The following is a 22,604-nucleotide window of genomic DNA, read 5'->3' on the forward strand; positions in this document are numbered from 1 at the left end:
GATGATATTTCAAAATAGGGTGTTTCTTTTGGGGTAGAAGGTAAATTAGAACTGTTAGAACGTGAAAAATGAAGGGATAGGATTAATTAAAGGAAACTGGGTGTTATTTAATTAAATTGGATGAGAAAATATTGAGCCTATTATTAGTCGATCGCATTATTAATCATAATAAATAAGAATTATGTATTTTATGCAAATGGAGATTGTAGACACTCTGCACCCTGAAATATTAAAGTTTGTCCATTCTCGAAGAAACATTCAGATCGCAATCGTTCGGGACGAACCGAACGAGTCACGTCTACGTCATAAAATGCGAGACATCGACCAAATTTCGTTTGAAAGGTCAAATAGGGTAGGGGGTTGAAGTTCGAAAGAGACATCGATTCGTTTTTCGGGATGAAACGATGGAATCGAGAGGGATAAGGCGGGGAAGAAAAGGAACTACGCGAGTTTTATACCCTCCCGATGTATCGTATCAGAGATCTATGATCCCTCGAGGTCCCTGCGGTGGACCGTAATCCCGGAACCCCCATATAAAGCCACCGTAAGAGATAGTTTGCCCCGTAATACGATAGAACCGAGTGGGCTCCTTATCGCGTTCGTCGATCTGCACACGAGCCATATGTCGTACGCGTTCTTCTCTTCCTGCTCTCTCGAATTATTTATCCGCCAGGCGTATACCGATCCCCAAAATTCGCGGTGAAATCCTGCTACACCCCATGAATTACCCGGAATTGCCGAAAATTGCCTCCAATTTTCGTCAGCCGGCCCCCGAGTGTACCCTAACCCCTCGGCTGGAACTGGAAACGAGGACGACACTCGTCCCCCTCTTCAAGAATCGAAAAGCTGTCGCGATCTCGCGTCAAGAATATGTCGTCGATCCCGAAACGTCGTTCCTGGTAATGTGCAGTGACGTTGCTGCAATTACAGGCTCAGGACCAGGTGAACGAAAGGGTTGAATTAAGTTTACGACTGAAAATCGTTTATTCATCAATTTCGCCGTCGTGAAAACTAAGTCACAATGTCACGGCACTGGGTTTCCAGTAGACTATTCCTTAAATCATCGGACCTGACCTAGTCCGGTCGGGTCGGTCGACGTAGAACACGGGGATCCGTTGATTTATAAGCAGAATTCGATTAAACCCGGCGGTGGCTGTTGATTAAAATATCAAGGGAACGAAACTTCTCACCGATTGTACCTGTTAATCTTCGCGTAATCTGCATCCTGTTGTCGCGTTACGCGGAGAACTTGTACGCGTAACTCAGCTGTATGCAGATGCGACACGCAGCTGGCGCACTCGTTAATCCAATGCCGGATACCATTGGATACCATTTTCAGGTTCAAGGTTTTTATTTTACGAGCGGCGAAGTTGAAAGCGATGGTAGGGAATCGAGGTAAGATTCGGAGTTGAATTAACATGTAACAAGATGGTGGAGGATGGCATGAAATGGCGGATCAGATTCGGAAGTTCAGTAAGAAGGAAGTACTAAATTGTAGACACATAAGGAACGTAAAGAAGTTTCGGAAACAAGTCAACTATGTTTCTATTGTCTATCGTGGACGTCCCGTCACTAGCCTACAAACTCACCGATGCAGTACCTTATAATGACAACAATCGCCACAGCAGTTTCCTAACGCGAGATTCAAGCAAGAACGCTTCTCTTGGCCCAGAATACTCGAGAAGAATTAATCCTACGCGAACCTAACTTCATTCTGCCAAGAAAGACAAAGCGTAACGAAGGCGTTCTGTTTGAACGTCGTCGCGATGGAAAAAGTCTGGCAATGGAAGCACTTTAGGACGCCTGTTGAAGAACCGAGGCGCATTCCGCTCGCTCGTTGCCCCGATATAGCGCGATATCGGCGACTTGCAAATGCACTCGCGTAAGTCAGCCGTATGCAGATGAGCTCGCAGCTGTGGGACCCGTGTAGGGAAGCAGAACGACCAAGTTTCCTAGGAAAACGAAGGAGCAGAGCGTGGAACCGATCTAATTGTTACCACGAATCGTGGGGGAGAAAGGAGAGCCGGCCGTAGGTGCAACGGGCGTTGCATGCCTCCACGCGATCCGCTAGACGTCTCAATCGACAAGGAAGGTCCCTGTAAATTACCTGTCCCCAGTCACAGCCCGTGCATCGTAGGCCTGATCGCGTCCGCCACCATAAAAGCGTCCACGCCGCATATTATTCCCATGTTGGGCGCGTTGTTGCGCCGGGAAACCCGCGGTTTTCTTCCCTGTCGCGTTCACTTTGCTCTCTGCTCTACGCTACTTGCCACGTACCTAGATGCATTTCTTTCAACTTTTTCCCTTCGCTTCCCTTTTCTTCTTCTTCTCGCAATGCCACGTTTTGATCTTTCGGTTGTCGAATGTCTCGTTTATTAACCAATGACTGAGGAATTCCAAAGTGTCAAGTCCAGATCAGAAACTAAAAATGCCAATCAAGTCTAGCGATCGTCTCATCGTCGGTAATTACGCGAGCGTTCGAAGTCGTCATTAACAAAATCCATAACGAGGCCGACGCGGAGGCGATCAAGCCCCGAGCCCCGGTGCAGCATTCCCAATTAGAGCGGTACTAAAGCGCGCGTAATCGTTAACTCGCTGAATCTTACGGCCGGTCGGCTGGCTGGAAAGCAAGGGAAACGGGCAACGGTACCGATGAAAAAACTCGTCTATCGGTTTCCCACGAGGGCGCCACCCATGGCGGGGCGTTCGTGCAGGTAGATACCATTGCCGTGGCAAACACACGGTCGCGCACCTTTCGTCTGCTCTCCTCGTCGCGGCCTAACGAGCCGTTATGGAAATACGTCGGAGCATAATGAGCCGGTTGTAATGGGGATGATGGCCACCTACCGGCCAGAAAATTCCCCGGACGGAAAGGAGAACGAGCCCCTATCTCGAGCGGGGCCCGTAAGGTAGCCTCTAAGCACCGGTATTTAGTCGGACGACACGCTGAATGGCACGCTGTTAGCGTGCACCGCTAGCCAGCCGCGATACCAGCCGACGGAATGGCCGCGCTTACTGACTCATCGGCTTCCTATCGTGGGATATCTTTGCCGCTAGAAAAATCCACCTTTCAAGATGCCCGCTGATCCCTGGAATCCGGCAGAGATGCTCAAAAGTTCGATTTATTAGAATGACGAATTTCCACTTTGGAATGAAAGGGAATCAATGTAGAACAAGAATAAAAATTTATTTTAAAATACTTCTCTTTAATATCAAAAGCTGGATTTATTAGAATGACGAATTTCCACTTTGAAATGAAAGGAAATCAATACAGAACAAGAATAGAAAAATTTATTTTAAAATACAACCCTTCTACAATGTCAGGATGAAATCCTGTTGAAAAGGAGAAGGAAAATAAAGTAAATGAATCTGGTTGAAATTGAATCGTCATAGAATGTGGCAGTGCGACGAACGATCCCATTTCAGCTGGCAACTTGCGATTTCACCTTCGGTTTGAGGACACCGAGCACAATGGAGACTGGCATTAATGTTAATGCTCCCAGCCTCAATTGGCGGCTCGGTTGCCAATAAAGGCGTTCAGCAGCGTTAGACGGCTTACCGTTCGGCATACCGATAGCAGAATTTTCACTTACCACTCGCGTTCGGTTTATCCGAATGACATTGACGCGGATCCGTGCGGGATCTCATGGTTAACAAGAGGCGAATCGTGATTCGCGCAGCGTGGGAAACAACAGCGTTGTTCCCGATTGTTCGGCCCTGATCGTTGCGCGAAGTTGTTTAGCCCGCGGTAAAGAGGTGTTGCTGACATTGTAACGATAGCGCATTTCAAACCGGCTTCTTATCTTCTTCCGTGTAACGTTGTTCCCAGGTAGCGTTTCCTTTCCTTTCCTGCGATCCTCCTCTTCGATTAACTGGAGCGATCATCTCGCGTCTCTTCGTCCATCGTAGAAATACGAATTTCATGAGAATCTATCGACGAACGATAGTCGGAGTATCCGTGTCGTAGAATGAAAGGATAAATGGAGGACAAGGTCCTCCTTCGGTCTCGATATCTCAAGTCTTCTTCGAAAATTACTTAGCGATCTTTTCTACGACAGAGCAACGGAAACCACCCTGGTCGAGGTGCGAGTTGAAAGAGTTAATCGAACGTCGTGGCGGCAACCAGCGGTCCGGCACAAAGTAGCCCGCATTAAAATTCAATATCACGCTCGCCACTCGGAGCAAAGTATCGAGATTAGATCTGCAGGTAACAGTGAAGGCGAGAAACGTCGAGGAGAGAGCGGTAGCCCCCGTGTACCCGGTGGGATTTAAGGAACGTCAACCGCGGGGACAGTTTATCGGCGTGGCGAGTCGGCGCGATGAAAGGCGGCACCTTATCTACGGGGTGTCCCGGCCCTTTTATCTACGCGGTAAAGGATTCCCGTGTTCAACGCGAGATAGATCTTATTTATGCGACCCCTTTTCCCGGCTACCGATTAAATCGACGCGCGTCCCCGCTCGTCGGATCCCGTTTCCATCTTCCTGGAAGGACGGGAGAAACCCGCCCCGGAATCCTGAAACAGATACCGCGGAGAAAGAGAGTAGCTGCAACGAGACGGGTTGGAGATTTTTGGCGAACCCGTGATATTTCGCGCGGACAGACAGATTCCGGGGGAATCTTTTGTTTTAGAAAATGTTCTTCGTGCTTAGAATCGTGATTCTTCGATTTCTTGTTTGCTCTTCTTTCGAACAAGTTAGACAGTGATTAGAAATTAAAATGCTAAAAGGGTGTTTCACACCATCGGTAAGGTCGAGTAAAAAATTCATAAAGAAGACGCGTCGACGCTTTTACGAGATTGATATAGCGAACACGTCCAACTGTTTTCCACGCTTTTCTCTACTTTTAATACGACCGCCTATAGCGTCAAGACGAAGCGATAATACGCCAGCTGTCAAGAATGGTGCTAAAGACGATGAAAAAATAATTCGCCACAACTACTGGACTGTCAGCGGGGAATTCATTCCCGTGTATAGACTAGCCGACGATTTCTTTGTCGAATGGTGCATGAATTAAATGAAAAACGAAAGGTCACTCTGAACGTCAAGTGGCTTTACTGTCAATCGCGCAGCTGACTTGCCATTTTTTTTCTCACACGGTGTTTCGTTTCTTTGTTGTTCATTTAGTAGCCTCGTCACAAAGCCCTTAGTACCGTGATAATTAAAGAAAAATCTTACACAAGGTACATGTTTGCAACACGGTACATTCTAAATATTCAATTTCCCTTTTCCCATTTTGCAATCGTCGGGGACGACAATGCAGTATTCATCGTCCGTGATTCGAACGTTGACGTCAGCCGATCATGAAAATTTATAATTGATCGTGCGCGGCGAGTGAATTACAACCGCAAAACGGTTGTCGCGTGTCGTGTTCACGGGGTGGCATTCTCGCGTCGCTGGTAAATAAAAGCGCGTCGGTTCATGTAAATCGCGGGGAATAAATTGTTCGGTATCATTGAACGATCGAATTCGGATATGTGTTTTATCTTCCGCCGTTTCTAGATCCTCTATCCGAACGAGTACAATTTTCTAATTCAATTTCTATGATGATCTCAAAATGTAGAAAATATTCTTTGAGACGCGGTGAATCCGTGTGCCAAAGGGTCTCCGCAGACTCGTCGCTAAACAAGAAGAAAACAAACAACGCTTCCCCTCCGCCCCGTATTCAAATTCCCTCGGTGTACCAGTCTCGAGGACGTTCCTCCAAGATCCTGGAACCCCCAACGCGAGCCTCTATCAAGCTCCCCTATCCCCCTTTTCACGGAGGGGGTCTCCGGCTTGGCCGGTTGTATACCTGGCCGCGGCTAGTTAAGGGTCCGCCGGCGTGGTCGCAGCTGAAACTTTGAACGGTTAAAACAAAGCCCTCGGGGCCCTGGCAGAGGGACGTGGAGGTGAGCTCATCTAAATCACAAATCTCAGCCTCCATCAGCACACCTCCAGCGATACAGTCCACGGTTAATAACCGTGGCGCGGCGTCGAGGTTGCGAGAGTATTGGTGAACGTCCTCCGCTCGTGTTCCTCCGCGTCGGCACGCTCTCACCGATGCACCTTCGCTCGGTGTGGGTGCTGCGGACCCCCCGCGACATGGCGCCAGGGTGCTCCGCCTTCCAAAGACCCCTTCTGCCGACCGTGCAACGACGTCGTGCGACCACCAAAGGATTGCTCAGCCGACTCGACTCGCCTTCACCGTCGCGTCGATAGGAATTTCATGGGATTCCAGGTGAAAGTTAATTTTCGTGACCCGATTTCTTCGCGCGAAGAACGGGAGCAGAAGTCGAGATAGTGGAACAGGAAATTTGCAAATAACCTCCAGGAAAAGAGATTCGTTCTTTTGATCGATAAGCGATTTTTAGAATTTCTTGCAAGAAATCGAAAAGCTCGCCGGCGAGGTTCTCTTCTCGCAATTATGCAAGATGATAAGGCAACTTCCGTCGGGTATATAATGTAGTCGCAAGTACCCGCAACAAATTTGCAAGTGCGCGTGGAACGAGTTGCGAGTTAACGTTCCGAAGACCTCCACGTTGATGGGCCAAGGTAATCGCATCTGGCCGGCCAACGGCACCCAACAGCAGATTTTTTCCATTTTAAAATCATCGTGGAATCGATGGAAAAGTTCGAAACGATCTATGCCAGGAAAGATCTTCTAACCTAGCGTAGATTAAACGGATCCTGTCGCAACGAAGAACCAAAAAACCCATCTAATCCGTGCTTGACGAGATGCTGAGACGCGTGAAATCTCTGCTCCATTAATACGCGCCGTGGACCGAGGTCATCCATCACTGAAGTCTGTGGCGCCCACGGATCGTGCTGCACCCAAGAGAAGGAACGAGCGCGGAACGAAGAAAGGAGGCAGGGAAGAGGCATTGGAATAGGATGGAGGATACAAAAGGAGAAAGAAGAATCGACATCTTTGTTTGGCGAAGCTCGGGGTGGCCCGGGTCCGGGGTGCTCGAGGGGGCGACCCCGTAGATGAGGGGTTTTGGAGGTTAAACAAACATGTGATTACCGACTGCCTACAGCTGGCTACATTATATCTGCCTACCAAGGTAACCATCCATCCCCTTCTTCCCTTCCTCCACCTCTTCTTCTTCATCCTCGCAAGGATCCATCATCTCTCGTTGACCTGGCTCGCTCGCGCGCACGCCAAGAGAAAGATAGAGAATTATTGGGAGGCAGCGAAGCGTAGCCTGCAGGCTACGTAGCACGCCATCATCTTAGCTGGCCGACGAGCAACCTAACCGTCAGCAAGCAGGATAGAGACAGGGTTTCTGGTTTTTCGAGTAGCCGAGCCCCAACGATTGGCCCACCTTCGACCCGTGCACGATTTGTCGGCCGTACGTGTGTGCAACCTTCGACCATCTCGTTGCGCTCCTGTCGGGGTGCCTTCGGCTTCCGGGTCGACTGGTCTGTTTGAAGAATGGAAATTGCTTTGCCCAGACGTATCTCCTGATTACCACTTATCCATCTGCTCGCGCGTGTTTTAAATGGAAATTGGAGGAGCTGGGTGTTTATAAATTTTGATAAATTAACGATAGGACACGTAGTCAGAACGTGTGGTTCTTCTTGATGGTCAATGAAAACGAAATGTCAAAGGTTTACCTGGAAAACAAACCACTCACCCGAATCGTGACAAGAGAAACGGGTCTCAGGCGGCAACAGCGACGCTCTTAGCGAATCCTCGAGTCTCACCCAGACCTAGCGAGTGCTTTTTCTTCACGTTTCTTGCGCTAGTTTCCTGGAGTGGCTGCGGGTCGAGCAACAGCCGTTTAATTACTCGGATTCCTCGCCACAATCGCGGCTGGGAAAAGGTGTGCGCGACGAGGCCGCTTCTTTGACGCGTGCCTCGCTCTTCCGGAAAGCTCCCTCTGACCAAGCTTTCCCCAACCTCCAACCCTACGCCAAGCTTCCGTCTCGTTCTCTGTCGAGGAACACCGCACGGTTTTCCGTGACGCGCGTCTGAAACGCGTTCAATGGCGAAGTTGTTGGTCGTTACTGGGAGCTGGCGAAAACTGACGTCACTTCCTCGCGGCCCGACGAGTAAATCGGCTAGAGGGTTGAACGTGTCGACGCATCCCTGCAAGTCTCTGTTGGACAGGGTTGTAGCTTTGAGGATCTTCTGTGACCCACTTAGATTCTTCTTTTTACTTTTAAAAATTTTATTTCATCAGTCGCTTAATTATATCATTCCAATTGAAATTTAAAAAAAAATCGATCGATGAATTGGAAAATGGAGAATGATTTTGAATGAAATTGTTTACCAAGCGATACATCAGAGGTACTAGACGGTCCATAGTCGGCCATATTGAAAAATGAGTTGAAATGATAAAATGCAATCTCGCGGCCGAAGAAGGGGGCGGTTAATGGGTCCGCTTCGTCGGGACGGCTTCCTGCTTAACGCCGAGCCACTCGGCCACGTCCGCTCGTTCCCCAATTCGCTCGTTCCCTTTCTCCCTCTCTGTCTCGCTGCCTCTCGATCGGCCCCGCCAATCATAATTTCTATCAGAGCCACCTCCGGGTGACGATAGCCGACAATCACGAGATTGCCCGGACGCCTTTTGTCTACGCTGGCTCTCGTCACTTGGCCAATCTTGCCACGCGTTCCGCGCCCAACCACTTTGCTCCATTCAACTCGTTCGTTCAATTTCAACATGAAAAATTCTTCTTTATGATATCCTCTTTGATGCGAAGCCTGGAAATTCAAAGAAATAAATGAAAATCAAATATTTCTCGTACGCGTGTACCTTCGAGTGATCGCGTCGAAAAGCATTAGAAGAGAAGAGTAAACGTTACTTCACGTTGGAAGTAAGTTAAATAAGTCTCGAGCATGGTTCGCGGGGAACTTGGTAGCAACTTTGACACGCGACGTGTAAAAACAGCAGACGCACGCGATCCCAGTGGAAAAATCATGTTTTCTAAACCCGCTGTCACTGTTTATACGCTTCTCGTTCGTCCATTGTCAACGTCTATAGAGTATTGTTATTTATAGAAGGTTGCATCGTTTGTCGAAAGAAAGGAACAGCTCTTTTCATACGTGCTACGTAAGTGGCTCGGGCAAACGTCGATCGCAATGCTATTTTCATGTGGAAAAAGTGACCCGGAAATCGAATCGAGTTTACTCGCCGACGTTTCTTGCACTCCCGAGCTCTTTCTCTATGAATAAGTAAAATCCACCGTACAGTGTGAAAGTAGATTGAATCGTGTTAGATATATTGTTACGCTTCGAGTGATGAACGATCGTTAAATCGCAAACTATTATTTTTATTCCCGATGGAAACATGACCGTAGATTCTAGGGATTGAAGTGGTTATTTATGGTTGAAAGTTATCGTGCGGCTTTACTTGAATTTAGAAATCAATTCTAGAAAACGGGGATAAGCTTGGAAAGCTGATTTAATTCGTGTAGAATTTTCCTAGGAATCTTTGATATTTTTTTCATTTTTTTGTCGTGGAATTTTAGCAATGTAGAACAGAGACGCGAAGCTTGTATCAAACGACTGGCTCGAAATCATAAGTTTTCTCGAAAAACCGGCCACCTACGCCAGGCCGGGGCAAGCACAAGCGGCGCCTTTGAGCAAATTGAAAACATCGTTGGATTCGGCCAATTACCGAAACATAATGAGGCCCCTTCTGCCCGTCTCTTCTCCTCGCGAATTCTACGGGTCCGTTTGGCGCCATCAGACTACGAGGAACTCGACGATTCGAGGATTTCCGGCTTCGCGTGCGCCGCATATGCTTCCCTTTGCTGCCAAAAAAAGTACTCCACCGTGCACTGTTTCTTTTGGAGCATTCTATTTCATATCGTGTCGAAAACAAAGGGATATTTTAAATTTTCACACTTTAGAAGTGGCGAGGAAAAGGAGATATTAATTAGATAAATAAAATAATGTAAGGTAAAGTTATTACGAAACAGAGACCTTGGTACATTTCGAAGAAACGCCTGGGTAGGAAAGGGATTTTTCTTCAGGATCCTTCGAATTCCTCGCGTAACCTTCATTCCGGTGCTCACGGTTACCGTCGTCGGCCATTAGTCGACGCAATAATGGAACGAGGATTTTTCTTTTTCTCGATCGAACCGACTACTGTCTTCACTTACCACGGCTACCCGGTTCCCCTTGTTCCAGCGATGGGATCGAGTTCGAGAATGAACATTTTCTCCTTAAATATTTCCCTCTTCGAGTTGAAATTAAAAAGGAGCTCGAAGATTCAATTCAAATCATCACCGTGCGTCTATGCTTTTCTTTCAGCTGGTCCACAGAAGAGTTAACTTGACCCAATTCAGAGCTAATCTGAACCATTTGAAGCGTCTAACGTCAAACTCTTTTCAACCGTTCATTTAGAACGCTAACGCGTCGTGAATAAAAAGATTGACCTCCTCTAATCGACGCCGAAATATCATTTCCAAGAAAAGTTTCTTCTTCTTTGAAACGCTACGGAGTTGCTTGAATAGAAATATAAAATATGAAATTTTCTAAGAAAATCTCGAACGAGAAGATTAATGAAAATTAGATCGATCGATCGTTGTTAAAAAATCACGACCTCTGGTTACTAAAAAATCTTCGTCCTTCCGTTGAAAATCAACGACCGACGTTGGAGGCGCAGCTGTTTCGAATTAGAGGCGCGGCATAAAAAGAAGGCCGGTTCTCGTGACGAGCCGCGTCTTCTTCCCACCGAATCTTATCACCACGGACGAGGGTGATAATTAGATTTCGCGAATTGCCAGCCGATTCGTCGAAGCGGCCGTTTGAAGTTGCGCGCCACCGCGAACGCCGTGGGCTTCATTAAGCCGCGCTACTTTTCAATTAAAGACCTGCAGGCCGTCGATGAGGCTAGTATTTTAAGAAGACGGGAACAGCGATGGAATCGAGAGGATCGCGAGAAAATATCTCGGTTAAGAAATATCCAGATTGTCTCGAGGAAAGCACAGAAGCCCACAATTTGAGAAGACAATCCCCCGGCCCAATACCGGGGCCGGTGTTTGCGCAGTCGTTGCTGGAACAACGGTGGCCCCCGTTTCCCGGAGAAGACCGTGGGCACACGGATTCGTCGATCGGACATCAGAGAGACCGCCGCGCAAACTCCATTAACGGACATTCGGGCGACAGTCGAAGGAAAGACAGGCGGACCTCGACTCCTTGTTGTTTGTCGTTTGAATGTTTTAGGACCTCCGCCGCGGCCGGACTCACTTACTGCCTCTGTGGGAGACACACGGTCGTGTTTGCACGGTACCTCTTTCCTCTCCTACCGGTGAGGCCCGTACTCTAGCGCTTCCTGGGCCCGCGGACACCTTTTGTGCCACTCCGCGGACGCCTGTGCAAACACGTTTAATTACACACGCCGCCTTACCGCCGCTTACCGTCGCCCAAAGTGCACGGATCTTCGAATTTGTCAGCCTCCTTTCGGTCTCTGTAAAAGCTGGGATCATTTCTTCCCGGATTCCACGATCTTTGATGATGGAAGATCTGAAGATAGATAGCTCGAAAAAAGATTCATAATTCCGTTGGAATTAGAGGTTGAAATTTAAAATCTTGATAAATTCGTCGTTCGATCCTCTTTCCCTTCTACGATAAATGAATTTTGGCTGATCGAAAATCAACAGTCAGCTTCCCACGGCAGAAAAAACGGGTCGACACGTCAATTAGCAGGCCGGTCGTGCGCATCGTTGCGTCGAGTTATTGAGACAGATTGCGATAGAGCTCGCTATGAACTTCAGAGGTTATCCAAGCGTCGGGCCTGGGGTCACGGATAGCCAGCCGGCCGTACGATAAATTCATGCGACGAAATCCTAAAAAGCAACGACGAAAAGAGACGCGTAGCAGGGGACGCTTAATGCACGCGTCGATTCCACCGATATTTGCCCCTCCTATTTATCTTCTTTACGAGCCACGGCTATCCATATTTACGATTTTTCGGACGATCCTTCTGGAAATCCCAGCCACGAACGAACGTCTTATAACTCTTTCTCATTCAACGCCGAAGGCGTATATATACGCTCCCCAAACACAGATCCTCATTCACCAAGTAGGTGTATGACACTTTTAAAAAACGCAATTTGTATTACTTTTATTCATTGCCAAGGAAGTCTGGGAATTAAAATCGAATGACGATGGTTAAAGTCCTTAGTATCAGGAATTATTAAATAAATTATTAAAAAAAAATTCATTCCGGTCAACGTCAGACATCTTCCCGGTGGAAAGAAAAATATCCCCCGAGGGCTCGTTTGTATTCGAAGAAAAAAGAAAAAGAAGAAGAAAACGGTGCTCGATTAGCAGTGCCCGTTAGGGGTTGGTTCGTGGGTGGACAAAGCAGTCGGGTCTGAAAACGAACGGGGGTGGCACCCGGTTGGTTCGCGGCTCGCATTCAGACCTCGGTTTTCTTCCTTGCCTCCCTTGTTTTCTCTTGTCTTTCTTCTTCTTCTCTTTCTTTTTTTTTTTTGCATTTGACCCCGTCACCCCGTGGAAATTACAGGGTTCGCGGTATCTCGAGCGGAAATAAGGGTGGTGTGACCGCGTGGCGGTAAGTTAAAAAAAGGAAATAAAGAAGAGGAAAGTACGCGAAAGAAAGGTCCGATAATTGGTTTCAATCAGCACCATTGTTGGTCACCGTGATCCTCGATGATGGGGGTGAGTCGGCGAAGGGGGTGGACGGTGTTTCGACAGGAAACCGGGCAGGAAATTGTTACGGTACGATCGAGAAACGATTAGGGAATAATGCTTTTCTCGTGCTGGGAAATTGGGATCGGCGATCGATAAGGGATGAAGAGAATTTAAAGAGGAAGGAATTTTCTTTTGTCCCACGGGGGTGGTCTCGTCTTTGTCGGCTCGCGGCACCGTCTTGTTTGATGTAGAAGGGTGAATCGTTTGACGAGGGGTGAATGTACATGTCCGATGAAATTATTATTATCATATTATTGCTGGAAGACCCAGGGATTAACAGGGGTGATTTGTTTAACTCTTTCGTAGCGATAAATGAAAGGAAATGTCATGTTTCGAATTCATTTATTCTTTATCTCAATTTACAAATTGAATACAAAAAATGTTTCGCGAGGTGTGAAAAGACGCATTAGGACGCTCGCAATTCGGTGCTGATTTAATATGCAAAAATTAGAGTATGACTTTTAACGATAATGAAATTTACAAAGTTACAAAACAATGTTCGTTGCGTAATGAATATGCGTGATTCATTTATCTTGTTTATAACCAACAAGTAGATAAGAATTATTTTGCGAAATACACGGTTTTATTTGCTACGATATCTGGCAAATTTGTAATTGATTAACTAATGAGCAATGTTTTAAAAAAGAAAACGATCGTCGTATACAATACGAAGTGCATTCAGATAACCCTGTACGACGCATTTTTAATGTCGCTCGACTACTAATTGCTCGAGGAAACTCGATTAAACTGTTCTGCGACGCATTTTACAATTAAAACAACGCGATAGCTGTCGCGATCTTTAATTACGCGCATTTTTTAGTTTTACAAATTTAGGACCAATTTTAGAATAGTGTGAAACCTTTGCAAATTTTCATTTTCCAAGGTCCTTCGATTAATAAACTCAGGACTCAGATATGCGATTTATAAAAAGGAGTCGACCACTGGAATCGAAATTTTTGCAATCAACCCTTTCCACTCGAATGTTTCCACGATTTCAGCCCTTTAGAATCCAGCGTAGACTCTCTTGAAGCGTTCACCGATATCAGCTCGGTCGCGAGAGTAAAACCACCCTCTGCTCCGTTTGCCGCGTCCATCGTTCCGCTGAAAAGCAACCCCCTGAAATATTCCGGAGCAGTTTCGCGGAGAAGAGGAAAATTCCGGTCTCTCCCGTAGCATCGCCGGCAATTTCACACTTACTCCCTTCCCCACCCCTATCACGGACCCAGTCCCCGCGGCGTTTTCCATCTTTTCGAGCGTATTTCTGCGCACCCATCAAAGAACCTCTTTTGCCATCCACCACCCCCGGCCAGAAGCGTCGGTTCTTTGTAAGCGACCGGCTGATTTCCGTTTAACGTTTTCCTCCGTTGAATTTTTTCCTAGTCCCGAACGATGGAAATCGAGCGGCGATCCGTGGAGGGATGGTTTTTCAAAAGATGTCGCAAGGGATGCTTCTCTACGTCGATGTTTCTGTTTCTGCCGTTCGTTTCCTCTGCTTTTCCTCGAATATCGCTCTCCCCCATTTTTCCCCTGTGAAATCGTCGATAGAAGGGGGTGAAACGTTGTTCCCTAAAAGGGTGAAGGCTTTCGCGTGGCTTTCAGAATGGTTTAGTTGACGGAACATTTTTTGATTCTTGAAATACTGTTACGTCGATGAATTTATTTTCTAGACTTCAACCCCCGGGACTTATAAAATCACGACCATCCTCATTATTATTAATTTCCTCAATCGATTTGCTAATCAACTTATTCAGCAATCTTGGCCTTCGTATAGGGGGAACGAAATCGAGTTAAATAAACGACGAACACGACCGCACGAAATTAACTCACTTCAATACCGATTCTACTGTCGGGGATAAACGAAAAAAATGTTCTCTTCCGTATCGTTTCGAAACGATTCTCGCTCGCGCGTGACGCTAATCGACGCTGTCCCGATTCTGAAAGTCCTCCGGGTTAACGACGGGATTGCACGGAAATTGCTGGTCAGTTTCGAATTCAGAGTTGAATGGGTCCACTGTGCGGAAGGGTAGATAAGCGTTATCGGCTTAACGCGGTTCTTTGATCATTGAATGAAAGTAAATAGGTATTATCGTCGTCCGTTAACTCGACATCGACCTGGTAATTTACGATTAAACGGTGAGGACACCGATCGCGGTTTATTCCACTTGTAAAATATTCCATCTTGAAGTAGTAAAATTATTTCTTAAATTTTTGAAACTTCCACTTAAGTCACGATAATTTGAAGATACTTCTAACATAAGAAAGCAATCAAATTCAAATATCTTGTCTGGCCTAAGTTAGCCATCTCAGGAACTCCCCTAAAATCGATAGTATCGTAAAAAGAAAGAATCAAGTACCCATGGGTCGAAGCCTCGACACCTTTATCATGGTTCCATCGCGTTTTATCAGCGAGCATCCAGCGAAGAGTAGGGTGATCGAAGAATTAGACCGAAGGAAGGAAGAAAGGCGAGGAACATCGTTTGGAAGCGGTTGTTCCCGGTCGTTGGAGCATCGACTCGCGTTCCTATTGGTCGGCCAGCTCACGTGCGAGCCGGCCATAATGCCGTGAACCGGATGATGGAAAAGCCACCCTCGATTCGGGCCAATTAGCTTCCGGCCGAGTAAAGTGGCGGAGAAACCCCGGAGGATCCATTTTTCTTTCCCTCCCTTGTTTCTCGAGCTTCCGCGGTCGCTAGCGAAAAGCGGTCGTGAAGAGAGCAACGACAGCTAATTCGTTCCAGGAATAAACGCGAGGCGTCGCGAGCTTGCTCCCACGCGTTACGCTTCCTCGAACCTACCTACGATCTGGGGATTAATTGGATTCCCTGGAATCGACCGGGGTCCCATTGGTGTCAAACTTTTCTACGACCGCTTCTCAGTAACCGGACACGATGTTTTCATTCATGCCCGAGATTGCGACCAGATTCGCGTGGGAGAGGATGAGAGACTTTGGTTCGATGAACGGTGCTTTTGAATTGGCTGGGTGAAATATTTACCCTTCTTAAATTATTTTTAAGAGTTTGGTTAAAAATGACAGGCAACATATTAATTCAAAAATTAACACGACACTTATGTAGAATCAGCAGAGGGTACAGCAATTATCCTGCTTTCTTCTCGATCTTCCATTTGTTCGTGTGTACGTAGCAAAGGATAATCCGAAGAGAATAATGCGACGCCTAAAGTGTTCAGTCTGTCGGGAAGTTCATCTTCTTAATTTTCACTTGGAAGGTAAAAGATCCGCTGTGGGCGAACAAACGTGAACGAAACATCCCTTAACAAACAGCGAGAGGCTCAAACCGAGGGGGTGAAAGTTAACCGAGGGACGAGCCGGAGACGTAGAGATCAGAGGTGGGCTAGTCGTAATCGAGTCCAGAACACGTCCCCCTCACGCTGGTCCTCCGCCCAGGGGTAGAAAAATCCACCCCTTTTTCAGCCGGTCGATACCAGGACGACCACCTCCTTTCCTTCTCCTCTTCCGCGTTCCATCCCCCCAATCTGCCTCGCCTTTTCTTTCTCGCACCCCCGATATGTACGGAGGACCCTCTGCTTTTGCTTACTTTCGCTCCTCTGCCGCTTCCTGCCGAGGTGGCGCCACTGTTTTTCACCACCCTTTCGCTTCTCCACCCCCCCTCGCAACGCTGTCTGACGCGTGCGGCTTAACGTCTTCCACCTTCTTCCCGCGACTTATTTTCCCTTTTTCCTCTCTCCTATCCACCACTCGCTTTTTCTCTTCACCTTCTTCTTCGACTCGTTGTTTGCTTTTTTCTTTTGCGCTCCACAGACAGAGAGAAAAGGGAAGTTCCGGTGGAGTTGACGCTTCTTAAATCTTTTGACCTGCTGATTATGTACCCGGTAGAGACTTCAGCTTCTTCTATGTTTTCGTGTACTAGGATGCACTTAATAAGGTGTTTTGTTAGGGATTTAAAATTTGTGGAAGTTTAATTAGGGCGTTTGGTTTCCAGAAAGCTTTCGCTGTGAATACAAAAAATTCCAAAAAGCACTTGCAAGGAAAGGAGAAATGGTCTTGAAAAAAGGAATTCCTGGTACGAAATGGTCGAGTTGCACGCGAGCCGTGTCACGGGGGAGATGGCAGCGTCGTTGTTTGGCCAACTGATCGTACAGAAGGGCAAACAAGTCTCTCGGCACCGAAAGGGTTTTGCTGGCTCTCCGGGTCTAACGTCATCGACTCGGCTGGCTTTCCGCGCGGAAACTCGCACCGCACGACGGAAGAAGCGAGTCGAGCCAAGCCTCGCCGGCGAACAAACCGTAGAGACAAAGGAGCAGACCCTCGAAACGCTTCTCTCTTCTCCTCCGTCTCCTCCTCTTCTTCTTGTCGTGCCAAGACGCAGCTCGAGGCGGCCCTTTTCACTTTGAGGGTTAAGAAGTTAGCTGATGGTTCGAGGATTACTTAGAGTCCGTACATAAGGCAACTGTGCGCAGTTAGTTTGCGGTGCACACGGCCACAGAAACCAGCCGAGAGCTTCTTTCTTTCTCTTCTTTTCCTTCGTTTTTCTAGCGCGCGCCACCGCTTTCTTTCGCTTAGACCTCGCCCGTTAACGAGCATCCTGTTTTTACTCCTCCACCCTGCTTTCTTGCAGCACGAAAATTTGATCAGAGAATTTTAGAATAATAAATTCCCTGGAGGTACGGTTAAAAAATTTATCTATTTTCAATGATACAACGATAAACGAAGGGTAGACGGAAAATTGTCTTCGGGATGTTAGGCCAGTCGGTGAAACGGTTGATCGGCAGGAAACGAGTGAGAAGCGTGTGCAGGTTCGTGATTCGAAGTAGGTGGGCCCCAGGTAGCCAGGACAGATAACACCCGGAGATTACCGCGGACAGAGTCATTAGCAGCGTCGGCTTCTGTGTCCGCCAGCATATTCTCTCACTTTCATCCACTCCCTACCCTTTCTCTCTCTCTCTTTTCTCCACCTCCCACCATTTTATCCGGACGGTCAATTCACGCGGCACGGACACACCTATGGATGTACCTATCTATGTAAGTTGGACGAGTCGTTTCGGTGCCAGGTTCCTCTCTCTACCTTTCCCTCCACTTCTCTTCGAGAGTTCCTTGCTATTGACACCGTCGTCGTTTGCTCATCCTTAAGATCTTTCCTTCTTTTTATTCCTATCTACAGGACCGCGGATGATCCTTCTGCCGTTTTTTTGTCGCTTCGACTCTCCGCTTTGGAATATACGAGCGGGACCAGGTATTCGAATGGGTATTCGTTTTATTTTCATCTTTTCAAACTCCTTCTGATGAGTTTATCTGCCGGTGTTGAAAAACGAACTGTCTTCGGGCTGATTTTTAACATTGTGTTATCCAGGTACCATTGGAGATGTTTATTTACTTTAATCGCAACGCGAAATACAAGCGAAATTTACAAGACAATATTCCTCCTGACAAACGTAGACTATCATCCTAAGATGGTTCGGAAAAATCTCATTATCAATTCGGAGGAAAAGTGTTGGGTATTTTATAGGACTTGGGGTTTTTGTTGTTAGAGGTGGACTCAATGAATAATTCGATATACAAGAGGAGTAATGCAACTGTTTCGCAGAACTTCGAAAAAGAAATCCTTAAATACGGCAGCTTAGCTGGTATTAATCACCGCGTAGATACTAATTGCAACGATCGGAGTTCGCACATATTTTCCACGGCGTCGGAGGCGTGTCGATGCCTGGACTTCCACGGAAAGAAGATAACGCGCGGGCGCGAACAGAGACGAATCGAAGAGAGAAAGAGAGAGAAGGTTTGATAGGCTAATGACAAACGCCTAGATTGGCCGGCTTATCAGCGGAGCAGCGCTAATTATTTCTGCTTTGTGCGGAGCCGCGCATAATGGCGACGCTCGCGGGCCAACAGCTTCTTTCGTGCGATTTCCACGCATTCGACCACCAACTGTTACGCTCCACGTTTTATTTATTGCCTGATCAACGCGAAACAGAGATTCCTCGTCGTTCGATTGGACACAGTTTCTCTCTTTGCTTTCGCGTTATCGAGATCGCGGGACCTTTTGCCCTCTTTCCCTCCTCGAAGAACGACGAGGACTTTGCTTTCCACGCCACGCCCGTGGACTTTCGTCGATCCTTTGTTTTCTCATAAAGCGATTAAACTCTTTTTTTTTTCTTTTTATTATCTTGTCGTGTTTCATGGTTCCGAGAGAAACGAAGAAAATGGAATCTCTCGCTGCCATGGTAAATTAACCCTCGATGATTTGTTCGTTTCGTGTTAGCAAATTTCGCGACATTCTTTTGAATATTTTGTTTTGCAAAACCAGTCGACGTTTTTAATCATTCTTCGATAGAAATTAATGGACTTTAGCGTCGGATAGGAGGAAGAAAATCACTTAGAATTTTTATTTATTATATTAACGAGGAAGAGAAAAAATAAGAAGAGATCGAAATCGAGGCATATTTCTGGTAGTTCATCCGTCATGTTGCAAAATCATTTACAATCAGTGGCGTACACCGTGAAATAATGACTGCCGGTTTCTCCATTACGAAAATTCCACCGTGTAATTACCATGATTCCCGAATGGAACGTAGATTTATCGAGACTTACCTGCAGAGTCGCGTCCATTCCTCGATGGAATGTCCTGTGCAATCTTGTTAGCTACTACTGCCACCGCGGTGCATTTGCATCGCCTCTGAGAGAGCGACTAAAAGCGAGTCGATTCCTTTTATTTGCCATCGAATCGGTCTGAAAGCGTTCGCCATTAAAAACACAGGTTACCGCGTCGCTTCTTCTTCGTCTGAAAGATTTTCTCCTTTCAGAATCCGTAGTTTCCTTGGATTATACATTTCACGGATAACAGTCGCGAGCGGCGAATGATTTTAAAGGATAATGATTATCCTTCCGAGGAAACTAACATGCGTTTATAGGGAAACTTTGCGATTTTGGAAAAATCATTCAGAGCCTTGATATTTGTAATTTTCGGGAAACAAAACTTTGCAATTAGAGATTTTCAAATCGGAAGCCTGCAACTTGAAACTTTAGGAAATATTGTTTTAGAAAATCGTCATCGCCAAGCGGAGATACGAAACGTAAAGATGAGCTTAAAATGAGTTTACGAGTTCGAGCCGATCAGCATTGCATGATGCAACTCGAGCAATGATTAGACGCTTTGCGAAATAATCTTCTCACAAGCATGATAAACTCTGACTAGAATTTTTGTCTCTTCTCCTTTGCTTTCCTCTTTCTCCCCTTCTTTTTAACTTTCATTCGAACTTGACTCGTTGATTGCGGCTCGTAATACCATGATACATGATAAATTCCTGACAGTTTAGATTTTTTGGAATTCCAGAGCTTTTCAATTTTGAGGGGGTTGATGTCTGAAAGTTTCGCAATTTTGAGAGTTGAAATTTCAAAGCTTTACAATTTCGAGGGTTGATGTCTCAAAGCTTTTCAATGTTGGGGGTTGAAGTCTCAAAGCATTGCAATTTTGAGCGTTAAAATTTCAAAACTTTGCAATTTTAAGGGTTGATGTCTCAAAGTTTTGCAATTTTCAGCGTTGAAATCTCAAAGCTTTACAATTTTGAGCATTGCAACTTGAATTATGAATACATACCTGAGTCCGCACACTCTGTATATGTAAAACAGCAGTGTCACGAAACGTGATGCACTAAGTTTGCGCAAGCCTCGAAGAAGAAACACGTAGGTCAGCCAAGTTGATTTTGTTTGAAAGCCACTCGAAAGAGAAGGAGTGAAACGATTGCGAGCACGGGCTCTGCGTTTTGAAACAGTCTGTCCCAATGTATGCTCCGTTCGTTGTTTCAGACGATATTGAACTCGATGCACAAATACCAACCGAGGTTTCACCTGGTGCGAGCCAACGACATCCTGAAGCTTCCCTACTCGACGTTCAGGAGTTACGTTTTCAAGGAGACGGAATTCATCGCGGTGACCGCCTATCAGAACGAGAAGGTGAGTGAACATCCGCTTCCTGTTTCCGGGATCGTCCTCGTTCGTGGAACACCATGGAAGGAAAACTCTCGTTACCCCGCGATCCTCCGAATTTCAGACTTTATTCTACCACGATCGATCTGCTCTTTGTTGGCCCAGTCGGTTTTGTTCGATTCGAGACGACGCTCTCGTCCTTTTTCTTCTTCTTTGTTCCTGGGAAACGGGCTAAAGTTTCGGGGATGAAAATCGTCGTCTGGGAACATTTGGAGTTATAGGGATTTTTTGCAGATTCCCTTAGAAGCTGCATCGATCGTCAACCTTAAAAATATTTTTTAAAATTATAGCAATGTGTTAGGAAAATCATAGAGTTTCATTTTAATTAAATATTTATAATCTTAATCAATTTTCCAACGTGTTGAACAGACTTTCGTGGAACACAAGTATCTACCGTGTTATTCAAAGGTTACCTGTATTACAATTATGCTAAAGAGAATATATTGGTTAACGTTTCGGTTTCATTGTTCGCCTAATGAAAGATGATAGAACGTAACAACGTTATCCGTTACTTCGATGTAAAGCTATTATCGAGTTATTATCAGTTGCGCATTGATTATCGATGTTTAGCTCGAATCAGTGGCATCGCATCAGAATTAATTGAATTAATTAAAGAAAATGTTGTAATTAACGGGTAAAGTGCAGCGAATCTGTTTAATTAACAAGCTTCATTATTTGTTCACGAAATTACAATAAAAAATAAAGGGAAAAATCAGGATGATATGGGCAAGCTAAGCCAATTAGAAGGGACATCGAAATTACAAATTATTCCCCGATCATTCGTCAATTAGTTGCTAATAACATTCATGAGAACTGATCGGAAAATTCAACCTCCAGCTGTCACTCGAAATTAGTAATCTTCTCTTCAATTCATATTTTCATTAAAACTGTTTATACAGTGACCGGGATATTTCTGAATTTCGCGAAAAGTCAAAAATATTTTTCACCCTTCGAAGACTAAAAATCTTCAAGTTCAAAAAATTATTTTCTAATCGAAGAACTTACAAGGTTCGGGATAGCACGCGTACGAATGGACATTTTTTTTTTCTTAGCAGAGTTTAATTAAAGGGTTCGAAGAAACCTTGTGCTTCCTGGTACACATTATTCTTGAGGTAGCAAAAGGGGCCCCTTGTCCGAATATTTCGTCGCCCGATTCCTGGCCCCCTCTTTATCGCGGCTTCTTCCCGGTATCTGGGGCCGGAAGAAGGATATCGGTTCTGTGGATCTTCTTCAGAAAGTTTCTCGAAATCCGCCGCGAGCGGTTCGCTTCGTGAGATCATCAATTCCCTGTAACTCGAATCGAAAAACAAAATCAGGAGAGAAATTTTCTAACAATTCTATTTTGTTCGCAGATCACGCAGCTGAAGATCGACAACAACCCTTTCGCGAAAGGATTCCGGGACACGGGGGCGGGGAAGCGCGAGAAAAAGTGAGTATCGCTTTCAAAATTGTGTTAAACAATAACCCTCGTCAGAAGAACAATTCCAAAACTCACCCCTAAAGAATATTTAAACAGAGTTATCCAAATCATGTAACACAACCTATTTGAAGAAACAAAGTAGCAAATGATAAACTACCCCATGCAATATACCAACCCCGGTAACGAAAAGCAATTCACCCGAGTCTTGTCTTAAAGATACGAGTCTAATTGATCGTTCTCTCCCTCGATCCGCGCTATTACCGCCGGCGTATCGAGCTCCGGGTCAACCCTCAGGGTTAGGGGTTGCTTTCACGGGGCTCATTTGCACCCTGGTCGGTCGGCCGACGGGTATCGTCCATTTGTATTCAATATCGCGGCTTTATGAGCTTACAGCCAGGAGGGTCGACCATTTCAATTTCATTGGTCGCGCCTGGGGGGGTGGTGGTTTCGAGTGGATCCTGACGAGGTTAAGTTCAGTTGCTATGCATAGGCCTCGTGGCAGCCTCGTTAACCTCGCTGTGTAATCCTCGTTACACGCTTATCGCCGTTACCAAAGCCCGTGTAAGCTTCGACAA

At 46.1% G+C, this 22,604-nt stretch overlaps 1 protein-coding gene across 3 annotated transcripts in view; it reads left to right on the top strand.

Annotated features, from left to right (window-relative positions):
• The window catches only part of LOC114878089 (optomotor-blind protein), a 76,097-nt gene that overhangs the window by 46,440 nt on the left and 7,053 nt on the right, over positions 1–22,604 (top strand). For all 3 annotated transcript variants that reach the window (XM_046286753.1, XM_046286751.1, XM_046286752.1), the window contains exons 5-6: positions 20,430–20,576; positions 21,962–22,038. In XM_046286753.1, coding sequence (XP_046142709.1) covers positions 20,430–20,576; positions 21,962–22,038 — 224 coding nt within the window. The remainder of the gene's footprint in view (positions 1–20,429; positions 20,577–21,961; positions 22,039–22,604) is intronic.

Source organism: Osmia bicornis, chromosome 8 (genome assembly GCF_907164935.1).
Source record: "Osmia bicornis bicornis chromosome 8, iOsmBic2.1, whole genome shotgun sequence".
NCBI lineage: Eukaryota > Metazoa > Arthropoda > Insecta > Hymenoptera > Megachilidae > Osmia > Osmia bicornis.